The sequence below is a fragment of the Paralichthys olivaceus genome, chromosome 17 (genome assembly GCF_024713975.1).
Source record: "Paralichthys olivaceus isolate ysfri-2021 chromosome 17, ASM2471397v2, whole genome shotgun sequence".
Classification (NCBI taxonomy): domain Eukaryota; kingdom Metazoa; phylum Chordata; class Actinopteri; order Pleuronectiformes; family Paralichthyidae; genus Paralichthys; species Paralichthys olivaceus.
This window is the reverse complement of record NC_091109.1, coordinates 4920792-4939340: the sequence shown is the minus strand read 5'-3', so window position 1 is coordinate 4939340 and position 18549 is coordinate 4920792. Positions and strand designations below refer to the sequence as shown.

Here is an 18549-nt window from a genome sequence, read left to right as displayed (position 1 = left end):
GTGGAGCTTTGTGTTGCAAAATGCACACTTTCTGAAAGCATTCACTGGTATATGAACAGCTGTGCGTGTGTGAAGCGACAGATAAGTCTTACCTATCTATGTCAAATTTGCCTCTGCACACTCCTATCGCCGTGTGTAGGAGGAACAACTGCTGCGCAACAGTGTGGCAAGTCCTTGTTTTACCTGCATTAACACCAGAGTGATTAAATGCAGTCACTAGATCTGCTGTGCATTCTGTATTGTAGTATTCATGGTTAAGATCGCATAAGTTCTGCTCTATTTTTATACGCATGTTGGCCTTTTTTTGGTTTAATATACCAGCAAAGGAAATTTCCTTGCATTGTCATAGAAATGGAGCTCAGACAGGACATGTAAGCTCAAAGAATGGTAAATGTGATTTAGGACTCCTTCTTATACGCTTTGCACCATCATCCAGATTGCCATGCCTCAATGTGAGAGGCTGAAAAGCTGCAGGTGCAACCTTGTGGCAAAGCCAGAACCTTAGCCCACACACACACACACACACACACACACACACACACACACACACACACACACACACAGCACCCCCCCTAGAATAATGTGGTTATACCCCCACCACAGATGTCTCATTCATGGCCACTCATCAGATGAAAGATTATCTCCCACCCTCTCACACGATACAACAATATATTTGCATAGACAAACATACAGAGTGGACCTAATTGCTAAGAGTTCAACATCTTTACTTGGTAAATCTGTATACTGCTTTGGTTTTCTCATTTCTTACATCAATGAAATAATAAAAACATATACGGTTGGGTTGACAGAAAAGTCGCCTTACTTACTTACTGACTGACTACTGTACCGTAGCTTCCCCCCTGCAGCTGGGGAGCAGCTAAAAATAATTATTTTTTTCTCTCATTTTCTAAATATTTGATTTGGCAAAGTGAGCTTGGGCAACCACCTTGCATTTAGAGCATAGCAGCCTACATGAAAAATGTATTAGAGTGTTGTTTGGGGTTTTCCTACAATGTGGCATATGTGGGGATTTACTGTCCTGCAGGCAAGAGTTAAGTTTTTTTAATTTTTTTTATTAAATATAATCGCAAAAAACCACAACATGAAATGTATCTTCACCTGCTCTTATTGTGCCTCTCACAAAAGCCTCATTAATCATGCACCACATCACTGCAAGTCTTGCATCTGGATGAGGCAAAGGGTCACTGGGTCATAGTTTGCTGCACAGAAGAACATAGAATGGGGGGAGGGATGGGAAACACAGACCTCAGATGCCGATCAAGTCCTGCATATCCCTTGTGACTGGTTTCATGTCTTTGCTTAAGGGGCTTAGAGCAGTCATGCCCTGAGGTAAAGTCTTGTTAGAGCCTGATGGGTGGCCTGAGTGTTGAGTTCTAAATCAGACAGGCTTTGATGTCTCTGATCACTTAGTGTAAGTCGAGGCTTTTTGGCTGTACCAGTCTATACTGACTGCAAAGCTGGATCAAAGTTTTTTTACTGTACTTAATCCATTAAAATATTCATATCTTGCATCGTTCTGTACTTTGGCTTTTACCACCCACCGCTCTGCCTGTGGGATGCCAGCATTATGTATAAATTCTGAAAACCTCAACTTCTAGTAAATGTTGCATGAAGAGATAAATAGATCAGATTCGAAGAATTAACTATTATTCAAATAATTCATGAAAGCACATTGTACACCCTGTTCAATGTTAATAAAGGCATTCTTATCTTACAATTCAAACCTGGTCCAACAGTGAAATTAAATGAAAATTGAAAATTACAGATACCAGCATTGGAAATGCAGGGTTGCTCGTGTTGCAAATCTATTTCCTAATCATATACCACCTCATTTAAATGTAGTACCTTCACTAAGATATCGCTGCAATTTTCAAATCAGCAGTTGTGCTGCACTGCCACTGGCAAGTACTGTTTTTTTAGAGCAGCGAAGATGATGAGAGTCCTAGTAGAGCAGTAGCCAGCTATATTGGCAATATTTCATGCGGGAAAGTCCCACAAGTTAAACAGCAACGTGTGCCTTATTCAGAATTTCAGTTTCAAGGGTTTGCACTGCTACGAGAGCATGAGGAGTTCACAGAGGCGAACAATAGAGAAGTAATTTCAAATCAGACTGGTATCGGAGAGGTTGATATGCAAACGTCAGAATCAGCACAGAGAGCGGACAATTTGTATAGAAACATCTGACAAAAAATGTGCCAGCGCTAAATGATCAAATATCATCGACCTCTATATTCCAACACCTCAGTACATTGTATCCAGGACATTGTCAATGTACTGAACTCTGTGACACTGAGACACTTGAGAAATATTCTTGAACATGATAACTTCAAGAATGATGCACAGTAGACACATGTTTATAAGATGTATCGTGTGAGGGGAATTAGTTGCTGCTCTGCTAAATCAGTTTAAGAACTCAAAGAGTCAAAGGATTATGCATTGTGATTGTGTATATAGCTATAAAATAGTTAATTTATGAAGTTTGTGTCACTGTCCTTGCTCTCTGCATCTGTATATGTGTGTGAGAGGCCACAGACTCCATGCATGCCCTCTGGTTAAATGTAAGGTTAGGACTTGTAAGAAGACACTGCTCTGTCAGCAAATTGCCAGGACAATGCTGTCATCCCCGACCTCACTGTCCACAAGGAAGGAACCTGAACCTCTTAGCTCTTCCCCCCGTTATGTTTTTACTTAGGGAGCATAGTTTTCTTTTAATTTTGTCTGTTATTTTAAACCTTGAATCCTCTTCTGTGTATGAAACGTACTTTATAAGTAAAACTGACTCGCCTTACCTTTTTCCTCCTCTTGTCTGAGTGGAAAGGGGGGTGTCACATTACTGAATTGATCGCAATAACACAGGGATACATGAAGCGGCTTCCCTCTCAGTCTTTTCCCCTCTAACAGCGGCAGCCGCATAGATCTTCTGTCAAGCAGCCGTCACCTGCAGGTACATTTCCTGAAGAGCTGCAGGCATCGAGCTGGCCTGTGCAGTGCAGCAAATCAGAATCCTGAAGTGTTGGATGACATATCACACAGAATGGATGTAATTAAATAAAGCAGGACAGCTCATTTAGATTTTTTCTGACATACCGCTGGTGTGAAAATTGATTATTATCCCAGGTCGGAGTGAATAGGTAATGTGTGACGCATAATGCTTCGTAAATCAACATGGCACGGCTCTTGAATAATGCTGAGAATGTGATTGCATCTTTTAAAGAATAGACAGCTCCATGTCTAATGCAATAACTACAAATCCAAGGTCTTTGTGTTGCTGCCTGCCGTCCATTCCCAGCTTGGTCTGGAGGCTGACTGAGCTTTGTTTGCTAATGGCCAGGTAGAGAGCTACATAATTCATTGACACTAAAGGCCCTTTCACACTGGACAAAAAAAGCACAAACGCCCACTATCATCTGGTTTTTGTCATCAGAGTGAAAGGGTACAATCAGCATTCCTACCCAGGTTGAATGAGTGCAGTAGTCACGGGTATTTTTTTTAGATCAAGCTGAGATCCACAGCCTGACACCAGGGTGGAAACACATATTTCCTGGTGAGATGCTATGAGGCGTATCATGGAGGCAACGAAGGCTCGATGACTTTGTTCATAACTTCTCCATCCGAGCAGCGACTGATCATTGGGCTGTTGCTGTGTGAAGTAACAGCCCAATGATGTATTTGTCTTCCACTGTGCTGCTGTTTACTGTTCTTCAACCAGGTTTTCACACAGTTTTTATTCCATTCTATTCTCCTGTGTGAATTGTAAATCTCAACTCTTTAACCCTGCAGTGTCTTGACAAGGCAGCGAAATTCCAGTTATTTTGTTTAAGCAATTAAACATCAAATCACTAATCTGTGGTAATTAGCTTGACCACCGGGGAGCCGCTTCATTAGGTGCAATGTGCGTTCTCATCAGGTCCAGTTCCGCCTTCCTCCTTCATCCTCTGCTGCTCCTGCTCTCAGGGGTGAGGAGAACACAAGGTCAGAAGAGGTTGGGGGATGGGAAGGGGGGGTGGCCATTTTATTGTCATGCCTGGAATTCCGTTCACAGTCAAGGCAGATGTGGATACATCTAGGTGCTGTATATTCCAATAACTCCATCGAAATAAATACAGTAATTTGTAGGATTAGAAAATATCTGTAAGGATATTACCAGCTATAAAGCAGAAGTGATGAAATGTATCAAAACGTGAGATTTATTTGTCAATCGTTTAGGTTATTTGACTGAGTAAAATTGTGAACAGCAAATTAATTTGAAATGAAAAAAACATTTGTTGCAATCCTACAAAATATGGAAATAGTATAGGAATGTCTTAAGATACAATATCTCTGTATTATTCTCTATAAACAGACTCTGCGTGTCAATATGAAGGTGAGAGATAAGACTTCTGGGCCTTCTTGTTTCTCTTTCTAACCTCTAATCTATTTGAGAAGGTTGTGGTTGCCTTCAGATAAACAGTCTGTTTGGAGACCATATTCATATGCAGATAACTAATACAGCTTTAATAGAGACCAGCCAAAATGTCGCCTGGACTAAAAACACCTACAAAAAGTGTTGCTAGTCGTGTTTTGTTGTTGTGTCGATTTTGAATCCTTGGCGTTGCCTGCAGAGGTTAATTTGTCATCAAACAGTAGCTGATGGGCTCTGAAATTGCCTCTGCACTCACGTGAACTCCATTCAAAAGCATCAGCAGCCACTTTTTAGCAGCATTTACCACCTTGTAACCACGCTTCTGATTCATGCCTCATGCTCTTTACTGCCAACTCCTCTCTCTGCTTCATTCATTCCTACCAGCTGTGAATGAGTCAGTGCAGCTCATGAATACAGAGTCAGGAGGAGCAGAGCTCTTGGCGAGAGTGTGGAGGAGGCAGAGTGGAGACAACAGAGCAGCACTGGTCCCTGAAGGTTAGATATGAGAGGGATGTTGCTGAGCAAGCTTTATCACTCACAGCAGGATCAGTCACCACAGACCTCGGCCCAAACCCCTCTCCCCTTCCTACCCTCTGTTTCTTTATCCTCCATCACTCCTCCTTGCTCCGACTCCCCCTCTTATAGATGTTATTGTTTCTTCCTACGTCATCTGTCTCCACTTTCTCTCCCGGCCACTTTCATCTCACTTTATCAGTTTTTATTTCTTTCAGTGTCCCCCTTTTATTGCCTTTCTCTTTCCAGATTATTGTACAGTAAATCTCTCCTCCTGCTGCCTGACATGGCTGCGTCCATCCATCACAAACGCTGCAGCTGAAACATTAGATTGGGGTCAATGACGCGCGATAAAATGTCTAACCTTATCCCTCCTTCACTCATTGTCTTGATGCCCTTGCATCACCTCTGTCACGTTTCCACATGCATTCATGTAAAAGCTCACGTGTGTATTTGTGATGCTGAGAACCGCTGATCTTTGTTAATGCAAAAGTCAATGAGTTGTAATTGATGCATTGTTGCCTTTTGATGAGTTTTCAGTTCTTGTAATTGTTTTTTTGCACTATAAACATTTTCTCAGGCATCATTAATATCACGTTGCTGATATTGGATCCTGCTTGTAACATGTAAAATCACACGCTTGGTGACTTCGTCCCCCAGTTCGTGTCTTTTCATGCGTACTAATGTGTTGAGCAAAGTCAGCACAAAATGATCACAACATATTGAACATGAAGGACCACACTGAATGTTTAAATGCTGACTCCATATAACATAAGCATGGAAATCCGATAACTGCTATGGAGAGCTCCTCATCCATTACCTCTGCACGTGTAGATAATTATATGAAGCCTGTAACATTTCGTCCTTCACGTGCTGCTGGTGAAGGTCTATTGCGTAATTGAGTAAAGTGAGCTGGTGGCTCTCCATGCGTTCTTCATTGGCATTCACTGACGTCTGCCACCGCAGCATGTGTTTTTGTGACGGAGCACTACTGCTGTGCCAGCATGTTCCTCAATCCCATAGCTCTGCCATGGCTGCCCTTCAGGCCAGCTGCATCTCACCAATCCCCTTCATCCCGTCCCATCCTAAACCATCTCGGCTTGGTGCCAAGCAGGCAGGGTAAGGGCAACAAGTCAGGCTCGGTTTATGACCTCATTGTCCTCCAGTCGGACTGAAGGCTGTTAACGTGATGGATGGAGGGGCAAGAGAGATGCTGACCTAATCACCTGAGAGGGATAAAACATTGTTGTCCCTCCCTGGGTGCCCGAGAGGGGTGAGGATGGAGATTGGAGGGCAAAAAAATGACCATACCTGCCGTGATCAACCTTTCGCACGATGACTGAACGGCTGGGTGCATCGATCTGGCTCAAGCCAGAGAGTGTTTAAATGATAGGCTGTTAGATTTCGGGCACAGGAAGTGTCAGCAGGGTGAGATCATGAGAATGATTCCTTCACAGATGGATGCAAGAATAAATTCAGGCATGAAATCCTGCTGACTTGCACAATTTATTTTACTCACTTTGCTCAAGTCCATTGACGTTTTCTTTATCAGCCGGCTGAAAACTACAGGATCATCTTTACATTTGTCCATATTTACATTGGCAACTGGATTTTGAAGAGTCAACCTGGTATGAGGCTCCATCAGGAGGCAGGAGATAACTGAAATCCATCTAAAGCAATTTATAGCAAATGTTGAAACTCATATTTAATCTCTGTTGGCATCATTATATTGCAGAATATGTTCTGTGCTTTATAGAAGAGGGAAAATTGTACCACAAAAGTATTATTCACTAGATTAGGTTTTAAAGATGTTTTTAATTTAAAGAGGGAGATAATACGATAGGACCTCTTTCAATCCCTGCCAACTAGAATTAATTGTTTATTGTCTCCGGGTGGTAATATCCTGTTACATTGTGTAACGGTTTGGCTGCTGCAGTGAATTGACCCTCCAACCAGCAGGATATGAGAAATGAGTCAAATGAAAGGAGTTAAAAAGATGAAATATGATATGCGGGACAAAGAGACGAAGAAGAAGTGAAAGAGGGAGAAGAAACCTGCCTCAGGTGCTTGGAGAAGAGAGTCATGTTTATCTGTGGGAATGAAACTGCTAAAGACCCTCAGGCTTAACAAACACATATTATATACATTCTTATACTGTTTTCAAATATCTACATTGTACATATACTCCTACCGTTTCTCCTAAAGCACAGGCACACAGTTTGAAGCCTTGTCCGTTGCATTTTGCCTTCATGTGTGATTGCGTTTATGCATTAGGCTGATAAAAGGATTAGCTTTTATTCTTTTTCCCCCAATAGCTTTGTTTAAAAAGGCTGTGATTTAATTACATCTAGAAAAGGACTTGGACTCTGATATTGTTGGAATCTAGCTATAGAAGTGAAAGTGCGTATTTGTGCTCCGTGTTGGGATGAAAATACGAGTGGAGCAAAAAACACGAGCCACTTGGGATGTAACAGTGTAGAATGCAAATGTTGGCATGGCAGCTGAAACATTTGATTAAACAGACTGAGAGGGAACGGCTGTGGAGCTTCCATTCTGGGAAACAGCTAGCTTCGGAGAATTGTGCGTGTCTGTGTGTGCTAGTGCATCAGTTATGTAATCTGGCAGAGAAAGTTTCTGTGGATTTAAGAGAGATTAGACATTTTGAGTGTTGACACACCTGAGGTCTTTGCTAACAGACTCAGTCTGGTACAAACAGCAGCACAAACACGTGTGCACATGCTGCTGCTGGCATCCTAGAATGTGGCATTTAAGATGGACATGTAGAAGATCAAGTTTGGTGTGTGTGTGTGTCTGTCTGTCTATGTGTGTGTGTGTGTGTGTATGTGGGGGGGGTTGTGAGAGAGAGAGAGAGAGAGACACAGCATGGGGTTCATAGCTTTGTTTGCCAATAAAAATTAGAAGAACTGCAAACTCTACTTGAGAATTTTGTCATTTTTTAGAAACCTCTTGAAACACACACACACACACACACACACACAACATAGAAAGCCAATCCCTCTACACGGTCATGCATGCACATGCACCCTTCACGGCTCGCAGCAATGTTCCAGGTGTAATTATAGAAAGTTTGCCCCCTGATTACAACCAGTAAATGGCTTTGACTCAAGTCTCCGCTGGATGTCCGCAGGAGGTTTTTCCACTCGTCCAACTGAGGTTATCTAACTTTAATGAGTTTTTCCCTTCCTGTGGCAAAGTGACGGAGTGTGATTGACTCTCCCCAGTGGCTTAATCTTAGAGACCCTGTGAGTTAATGTTTCGCCTCCCACTCGCACTGTGGTTGGCTGGTGCGGGTAAGCTGCAGGTGTGCTCTCAGGTCAACGTGAGACCTCTTGAGCTTTCAGGTCGGTTGTTAGAGATTCTTCAAAAGCTTTGGGTAATGACCTCAGGGCTGGTGGTGAGATCACCAACCTCAGAGCAGGTGTTCTGAATGTGGTAGACAATAGTTCCTGCAGGTTTGATTTCAACCGTGGGTCTTTAAAAGCATTAATTAGGAAGGTGGAAAAACTTGCAGGTTATTGATTGAAGTTCCTGATTGTGTTTTGTTCTTTTTTTTTTTTTTTAGCCATTATGTATGTGATGGGCGCCCTGGGACCTGCAGCTGGCTACCTGCTGGGTGGCGTCCTCATCGGCTTCTACGTCGACCCCAAAACTGTAGTGAACATCGACCAGAGTGACCCTCGCTTTGTTGGCAACTGGTAACTATTCACATGCATCCGCCTCACCGCGTATTTACTCATGTCTCTATTTGCTTCACAACCTATTTACTGCTACTTCCTTTCAGGTGGAGTGGCTTTCTCCTGTGTTCCATAGCCATGCTGCTGGTCATCTTCCCCATGTTTGCCTTCCCCAAAAAGCTGCCTCCTCGCCACAAAAAGAGGAAGAAGAAAAAGATTGGCTCGCCCGGTGACGTATCCAGCGATGATGACGTGATGAAGGAGAAGTCCAGCAGCAAAGGCCAGAACGTCTCCTCCTCCATGGGCTTTGGGAAGGACATCAAAGGTGAGGAAGAGATTAAATCAGCCTGTCTCCTCCACATGTGGTCTCCTGGGTGTCACAAGTTCCTTACATAAAGGAACTGAGAACTATTGATGTATAATTGGCCCATAAGCCAATCAATGGCTGGGATTGGTCATCTTATCTAAAAGTGGAAGCTCCATTGAGATCTGCTGTAAAGGGTCTTATTGATTGATGATGAAAGTGGTTGTCCACACAGTTGCCTAATGAAGCAAGTAATTCACTGTGAACATGGGCAGGTTTACTGCACAGTGGCTTCTATTTACCTGACTGAATGAAAAGTTAACAAAGCCAGAGGTCACTCATTATTGCTGTCAGCTCAAGACTTGGTTTTTAGCTTTGCAACCTTGATTTTAAGTAAAGGACGGAATGTTTTCATGCCTCCACACTTTGACAGCCATGCCCAGAGGAATTATGTTTTTCTGTTGTCCATCTGTCTCATTCCTGTGAAGACATTATCTACAGAATGCAGGAGGGAAGTTGAAGTGATTCGATTTAAGTGGTTATATATCAATGGTCAAGGTCACTGTGACCTCTGCTTCATCCCAATTATTGTGAATGAAATATATCAGGAATCCCTGGAAGGTATTTCACTGCTTCTGGCACTATTGTCCACTTGGACATCTGGTAGTCAAAAGTCAAGATTACTGTAACCTCACATGTTGTTGGCCATAACTCAAGATCTCATATATTAAAAGTCATTAAATTACAGTATCACCTTTTATTTGCACTATGAATGTCATATGAGTCAAGACAATAGCGTGTATTTAAAGATGGATGACATGACAGCTCCCAAATGTAAGGCCAAATCATACATTTCATCCTGGTGGCTGGATGCAGTATAGGTCACAAACCCAAGCTCTTCCATATAAGTGGACATGGACCAAAGTAAATAGTCAAAGAATGTGAAATATATTTTCTCAGAGATGGCTTCCATCATTTTAGGTAGTTCTCATCACACTGAACTGATGTATGTTCAAGTGCTAATGTTTCTAATAAGTTTAGTTTAAATTAGTTATTTGATGCTTTAAAATCAAATTTAAACTTCAGTTGAAAGTTGAAATTTGACTGGTGATTGTTTTCTTTGGGACCTTGAAATCACTTCTGTGCACACTCTGGTTCCAAATAACATAATCAGCACAAGATTGTGGCAACATTACATGCAATATTATAGCTTCATATTTGTTGGAAGTGGAGAAGTGTCATCCATAGATATGGATATAAATTACACTTTGCCTCATTCAGCTAGAAAAAATACAGAAAATAATGAAATTGGAGATGGTGTTTCATGAAGTAACTACTTGTACTTATACTCCTCTGATACATGTCATCTCTGAGCCAGATACACCAGGAATCTCATAGTTTTCTGTGGGAGAGTCCCCTGGATGAGCCGATGAGCCTGCTCCAGTGTTTCCCAGTTATCTCTCGTCTCATTTCTTCTCTCTCTCTGGCAGACAGCTATCTCTCTCGCTCTCTTAAATGAGCTCTCGGGGGAGTTCGGTCATGTTTCAATGCACAGGAGCAAACAGACTGAGCACCAGAGCAAAAACAGTGGCATGCATGTCTGCACTCACACTCTCACAGGAAAAAAATAACTATCATGAATTTCAACATTTATTTAAATGAGTGCATAATCATAAATGTATGCTTGTGTATGTGTCCCACAGCAATGCAGACAGGATTTAATCTCATGGAGAGGATAACAGATAAACTATGAATGCATTATAGCCTCTTCAGTCTCTGCTATCTCTCCTGCTGTTTGACTCGTCCCAGCAGGATGTTTTAGGCCATTGTGCGAACTACGGCCAATTTTGCATCGCAGGCACTTCAGTGTTTGGATCTGTAATGTGTTTTAGTGCTGTGCATGTCCTTCTATCGAGGTCTGTGTGTTCACAGCACTAATTCAGCACTTTTTGTGAAAGATTCGCTGCACTGAAAGTGGCTGTTTTCAGCAAGCATTTTTTTTTTTTTTGCCCTTCAGAATGCAAGCAAACACTGAAAATTTGCCAACACATCAGAGGGACACACTTCTGGTTATGGAATGTTCCAGACCTTGGTCAACTGCTGCGTGAAAGCAAAGATTAGTGTTTCTCAAATTTTGTATTTCATTCAATTTAAGCTGGTATAGATTAATAACTGCAGCCACATACCGTTTACCACAATCATATTTATTTATAATTAATTGCTGTGCTGAGTTTAAAACACAGATGGAGTAAGACAAAAGTTTTACTTTTAATGAGTACAAATGACAAATTACTTGATTTAAGACTGAGTAGTTTAATGTCCAGTTTTTATATGAGTGATTGTTGAGTCTCCTGTTTCACGTTGTTAGTCTGACTGTAAACAAATGGAAGATGGGAGTCCCCAATTATTGGTTGTTGCCTCCAGAGGCTAATTCGTAACCAGACGATAGCTGATGGGCTGTGGGATTGAGGATGCACTGATCTGATGCGCTAGATCAGGATCAGTGCTGATACCAATCAAAGCAGATTGACTATCAGTCGTGGTGTGACCGATCCATTTAATAAAGTTTACCGATCAGTCTCAGTCATTGTCAGAAATCGGTCATCTATCATACCAATCAATAAGTTACGATCCATAAAAATGATTCCAGTTTGTTCCCTGCAGTGACACACACAGAATTAACTGATCAATTTAATTAAAGATTTAGCACGAGTGAGAGTTAAGTCTAGCTACGGTATATAATCATCAAGAAGCAGGTAAATATACAGTTAATTTGTTTGAAGTGGTTTCCTTTTACGTTTATTTATTCTAATCACAGATTCATAAAAACCCAGTGTACACTGTTCTAACATCGTGGGTCGAAACAGCACTATGATGTATGTTATGACCTGTCTCCTCTAAAAGAGAGCAGATGGTTGAAACAATTCAACCCAGTCATAAAATAAATTCTCTCTAATAAAATGGCAAGTGTGACAACTACTGCGAGCCAGTGGTCCGTCTGATAGAGAGCAGCTGCTGTCGACGTCAACAGGACCTCGCCATCTGTCCCCCCTCCAGACAAGATTACAGCCCAAGTCCCCAGGAATGAAATAATTAGCATCGCTATTCTGTCCCTACCTTTTGATCTGGGATAACACTGACAGATGCTAACATTTCCCCACCTACAACAAGATTAACTGAATTAGCGCTGAGACGGCTATCCCCAAATCAAGGCAGCCTGCCAGTCAGTTAGACCAGCCAGCTTTGTAATAACCTCCCAAATAAAAGGCGGCAATCATCCACTCAACCACTTCCTCCTTTTCTTTTGTTCTTTCTCTGCTTTGTGCCAAACAAAGCGCCCATGACGCCCTTATGACGGTTTAATATCTGCCCTCACACTCACTCACACACACATGACAAATGGACAGTTTTTGAGAGGTACAAACTTTGTGCTGTTGAATGTTTTTGTGTGTGTGGAGCCTATGAAAGACCACACAGATTAACAGTGAGAAAGAAAGGGCTGCAGATAAGGAACAAAAGAGTGAGACTTTCATGATAAAATATAAAACCTGACTAATATTTTCCTTATAAAAACTGTAAAACGCTTCTTTTGGTTGCCATCCTCCATCTTTCATCCAACAGACAGTCTAGGTCAAGGGAAGTCGACACAAAGTGTTTCTGACGCCATAGAGCAGATTCATTTGAATAAAGCATCTGCGCGGGTACACAAGTGACCTTGCTTCTTTAAGTAATAATTATAATAATTATTTTTCAAAAAAGGGAGCTGTCCTGGCTTCTGGGTTTTTAAAATCTTTCTTTCATCTGAAAATATGAATCACTTAGGCCGTGGTCTTTGTTGATATTATATGAATCATTTGATTTTTCAGTCCGATACCTTTTCTGGCATCAGTGTTGTGCTCATGGATGTAAACAGGGCAACAGAACAAACCAAACATCTACTACACCTGCAGCTTCCTCCAGCTCAGGGCCAGTTTGAACATGACGTCCCTGCAGCATGTCCTGGATTTTCCTCAGGACATCCCACAGTAATCAGCCCTGCCTACATGAGCTCCCTCCTCCTCATGTAAAGCAGCAGCTTGAATCCGAGGTCCCTGTGGATTGCAGAGATCCCCATTCTGTCACACTGTTCCTGAAATCTTATACCTCAGCCTTGTTGAGATGCAGGAGATTTTATGCACCAGTGACCAGAGAACAGTGTCTTCTGCAACCTTGTACCTCTGGCAAGGACGTTAGAGGGAGAACTTTTCTGATGCAAGGCACAAAATACAGTAAAACAATTCTTCAACAGTCTGGTGCACATGCCTCAGAGCCCCATGAGATGATGGTTTACAGAAAGGACAGGTGACGATAGATGTTTGGCATTCTGATATAAAACACGTAGACATGCACTTTTTACATGTTTGTCGTATCACTTTGACTGCATACGAGTCCTCGGGTTCAGCCATGGACACAAGGTCAGATTGCAGAAGGTATTTTTCATTAGATTATTTTAAAGCATAATTTTTCATTTAAATTCAAGATATCTTTAATTCTTTAAAGACATGTACATTGTCCTTTTTAGATATCTTAAATTAAGTTATAGACAATGACAAAGATATCTTGAATATATTTACCTCAAACTGGAATTGTCATAATTTAATTGTACATATCTATTGTCCAGTTATTGATAACTTGAAATTAATTTAAATTAAAGATAAATTGAGATAGCTTTAATTTGATCTGCCGAAATGACCTGGCGAAATGACGTTACAGATATCTGTATGTTATAAGCTATGGCAAATGGGAGGCGGGTGCAGCTTGCTGTTTAAACCTTATTGATATGCTGCAGATTTCTACCACAACTCTCGAATTTAAAAATGTACGCCACTTTAAGCATCATTTTTATTTATTTTGCTTATTTCGGAATAAAAATGGCCATATCCTGTTTTTCAACACGTTACAGAGTTTATGGATCAAGGTTGACATTATTCAGGAGATAGCAGTTGGACTGGGATGACAGCTATGTTGCTATGACAGCAAGCACCTGCTTGGCTGATGTGCCTGTGAGTGAGATGCTGATCCCCATTAGCTCCTGTTAAGGAAAATAATTCTGCACTGCTTTTCCTCGGATGAAGAGGAAGTGACATCTGAGCGGTATCTCTGCGATCAATTGCTCCTCCAGCCTCTGCCGAGATGAAGTAGTTTAAATCTGCCCGGTAACAGTAACGTCCTCGAAGTTTGACAGCGTAACTTTTGAGTGACAGGAGGAGAGGGCATTCTGCATCATGGCGACCTACTCGTATGGACACCGTCCTCAAGTACATGTAAAGGGCATGTTTGTCCTTGTTGTGATGAAACAAGGGCGATGGCATTCAGGCTAGATTTGCAGAGCTTGGTTTGTTTTGCGCCTGCAGCATAAAACCACATGATCTACATATGTACTTGCATCGTGCAGCTATGGAGCAAAAGGCTTGACGGGATTTAGGCCACAACAAGCACAGATGAGTAATTAAAAGGCACTGTCAATGTTTAGATTGTGTTCATAAATAATCTGAAAGTGTTTTGCAGAGAAGAGCAGCTGCATGTTTGTGTCTTGTTAGTTGCGTCTGCATTCATGTGTGAAACAAGGATATTTATCCAGATGTAATGAGACAAGGCTGAGTGCATGTTTGAATGTGAGCGTGTGTTTCAGTGGCGTTTAAAGATGGTCTATTTTTTACCCCAGGTAATTACTACACAAGTTTTATTTGGGTTACAGGTTAATTACATTTTTCCGGTAAGATGATTCCATCAAGTTCAGTTTGTGTGGAAGTGAGTGACAAATGTAGAGACTGACTGTGTGTTAATTACACCACCATCGTAACGAGGCGCTCTGTCTTGTACCCCTCCCACAGAACTCCCCAAGGCAGCACTGAGGATCCTCAGCAACATGACCTTCCTGTTCGTCAGCCTGTCCTACACGGCAGAGTGTGCCATCGTCACCGCCTTCATCACCTTCATCCCAAAATTTATTGAGTCTCAGTTTGGCATCCCCGCCTCCAATGCCAGCATCTACACCGGTGAGTCTCTCGTTGTTACTGGTGCTGTCATCATGACTGTAAAGAGTCAGGTGTGAAATGCTTCACGCCTCCACAGCTGTGTGTGTTATTAAAATTCTTCACGGATGTATTTTAATTGTCTTGTGAGTCAGTGGCGTCTCTGTCCCCTGTGGGCTGCCACCAAGGATGTGTGGGAACCAACGATAAGAGATTCTTTAACATGTGCAATGAGCAATAAAGTGTTGGTTGAAAACAATAAAGTGGGATGCGATGATAACATGAAGCTGCATGTTAGACGGAAAACAAATCAACTACGTATGCATAAGTGTTATATTACACTTTCCCATAGAAGACATAATCCATGGCTTGTGATGATGGCTTCAGAAACACAATAATATTCAATTTACAATTATATAAAATGTGTAAAAGTAGCCAATGCTCCCATTTCAAAAGCAGGAACTAGTAGTAACTGACTAATCAATAAAGGCATTGTTGAAAAGCAGTTTAGTTTTGGATGGAGAAAATTAGATCATCTACCTCTTTAGGTTAACAATTAAAAAGATCAAACCTATTTTAGGAAGGAGGTGTTTTTAGTTGCCTTCTCATGGGTTAATTGAATTGTCCCTGAAAATGTGTGAAATGTCAAATCAATCAGGCAAAACAGCTGAAAATGTAAATTAAAATGTGTTCCCCTGGCTTACAGATTTTTCTTCTATTAGATACAGTGAATATATCATCATTATTGTGAGAATCAAGTCAAAGCCTGGATGTAAAGTATTGACATGTGTATATTAGTTGTTGAAAAATATCATTTTAATGGATATATTGCTTTTTTTAATGTTCATTTAATGTGACCTGATCTTTGACTGGGTTCTAAATGATACATCAGCATGAGCTGTACACACCATTAGTCCGTATCTATTTAAGATCACATTTATTCTCACCTTTCCATGTGCACTCATTGATTCACGGTTGGAGGGCAGCGCTATGAGTCATGGAGTCTCACAGACTTTTGATTCACTGATAAGCTTCCTTTACATCCACTGACTGCAGGAGACGCATTCATCATGATGCGGTCATGTGAACACGCACACACGCGTCACTCTGCCTGTAATGTGTGCAGCACACATGTAGGGTGTACAAAGAAACCATCTTAATCCTGGAGTCTTGTCTGAGCCAGTGGTGCTAATACACAACTAATCTGGTGTCAGGATTATGACAGAGAGGATTGATTGAAAACTCAATTATGGCTTTGAAAGTTTTAAAGTGTGTGTGTGTGTGTGTGTGTGTGTGTGTGTGTGTGTGTGTGTGTGTGTGTGTGTGTGTGTGTGTGTGCTGGTTAACATGGTGGTTTCTTCACACACACGTATGTAAAAACACCCCCACATACACAATGTCATTGCCTCATCTCATCTGCCTGTTGCCAGGATACAAGGGTAAGGGCAAACGGGTGGCGTGGTTGCTATGGTTACCCAAATGATGCCAAGCTGCTGGGAGAGAAAGGGGAGAGTTTCCTCCTGCTGATGAGAGCACAGAGCGTCCAGATGGACTGACCAAGTCAGGAGTTATCTTTTCTTATGTCTTTGATGTTTTGTTCTGTCTCTTCTGTCCAAAAGCCGCGGTCGATGATCATGAGCCACACTGAAGTTTGTCCTGGGAGTCGTTTGCGAGAGGATCTCTGTCATGCACACACTTAGCAGATAAATCATTGCATAATGACAACATAGCTATTAATCCAGATAAAATGTGTAAATCACTCATGTGGCATTTTACACGACACAACTGCGTGCGTGTGTGTGTGTGTGTGTGTGTGCACCTTATCTCACTGTCATATGATATCTGGTTTGGCCATGTATATGTTTAATCCTTCAGAAAGCACAAGGTTTTAGTAGAGAAACATGCATTACAGGATAATATGCTACAGCTGTCTGATGCTCTGCTCTCACTGGGCGTATTCAAAGAGACACTTTTTCTATCTCTGTCCCTTGCCCTCTCTTCATGTTCTTCTCACACACACACACACACAGAGGGAGAAGCCAGATGACATTTCTGTATACTTGGATCACATCTCTGCTCATCCCCTGTCTTTGACAACCCTCCGCCCCTGCTGACTGACCCTTATCTTGCTCGTTTCCCAGCCGTAAGTGCCCTTAGCTGGGTTCGTAAGCCGCCATGTGCAGCCTCCCTGAGCTGTCACTCCTGCCCGATGACACCCACCACCCGATCAGCCCAGCTTGCCAGCAGCAAGCTTTGCCTTTCTTTTTATTTTCAATTAGACTAGCTCGAGTGGACTGAGAGCACATGTGCTGCGCTGCAACTGCCTGAAATGACTCACTGGTGGCCCCCAGCATAGCCTGGTCGCACTCTTACAGCAAAGCCATTTTCTGGTGTCTCTTTCTTTATCATAATTATAATTTATTTATTCTAAGGGGGGAATTCACATTGAGATTGATGTGTCTTTTTCATGCATCCTTGTTCTACAAGACAAGCATTTACACAACACTATTCATGTCACTACACCAATTAAAATAGAATAGATCACATTCTATTCTATTCTGCTCTTCAGTCATGCGTTAGAGTTGTACATTAATGCAGTGTTAACAAATCTGTTCTATTTCCGTGCTGTTTCCAACACGTCTGAAGTGTTTCCTCCATCTCACCCCCTCGTATTCTCTCTGATCTATGTCACAGGTGTGATCATTGTACCCAGCGCCGGCGTGGGCATCGTGCTGGGGGGCTACATCATCAAGAAGCTGAAGCTCGGAGCCAGAGAGTCGGCCAAGCTGGCCATGATCTGCAGCGGGGTGTCCCTGCTCTGCTTTTCCACGCTCTTCATAGTGGGCTGCGAGAGCATCAATCTGGGAGGAATCAACATACCGTACACCACTGGGTGAGGACAGTGGTGCCAATAAACAAAAGTGATTATAGATCGTACAAATTAGGCACATTGAGATAACTGATATCTATGACTGTGTACAATTAGGTGCAGTTTGATTGAATTTGAGGAGACTGTTAAGCCTTGGGGTGGTATTGGCTCTACTAATTGCCATTCTAGCTTCCATCTTGATCATATCATCTTATCACGGAGTGAACTCAAGATCCTGTGTGAGCAAACACAAATATCTGTCTGAGTCCTGTTATGTATGAGGTACTTGGACGCCAGGTATACATTTGTTTTATTTTAATTTGAAAAAAACCATAGACTGTATTGGAAGATGTGTCTGAAACACACACACACACACACACACACACACACACACACACACACAGAGGAGGTGGGTGTGGGTCTGGGAGACTGTCAGTGCCCCCATCATCCTCATGTGTTGTGGCGTTGTGTTGGGAGTGCGAGTGATTAATTAGCAATGCTGGCATCTGCTCCCGTGGCTCCAGTGAATCACTCTGCCACCTCTATTTCTGAAACACCACATCAGCAGCCAGGCCGCGGAGCTAACAAACATCCGATGTGTGAGCCCTGCGGACAGAAATGTGCAGCGGACGTCTGTTTGCACACACAGTCGCACAGACATGGGTGCAGCAGGCGTGGAGTGACCCCGGGTGATGCATGAGACACTGCAATGTGATAACAAACATAATTTC

The 18549-nt window shown here is 42.1% G+C and overlaps 1 protein-coding gene across 2 annotated transcripts in view; it reads left to right on the top strand.

Moving 5' to 3' along the window:
* Positions 1-18549, top strand: part of slco5a1 (solute carrier organic anion transporter family member 5A1) — a 35141-nt gene that overhangs the window by 9043 nt on the left and 7549 nt on the right. For both annotated transcript variants that reach the window (XM_020087506.2, XM_020087507.2), the window contains exons 3-6: positions 8520-8652; positions 8739-8956; positions 14809-14973; positions 17644-17842. In XM_020087506.2, the coding sequence (XP_019943065.1) occupies positions 8520-8652; positions 8739-8956; positions 14809-14973; positions 17644-17842 (715 nt within the window). The remainder of the gene's footprint in view (positions 1-8519; positions 8653-8738; positions 8957-14808; positions 14974-17643; positions 17843-18549) is intronic.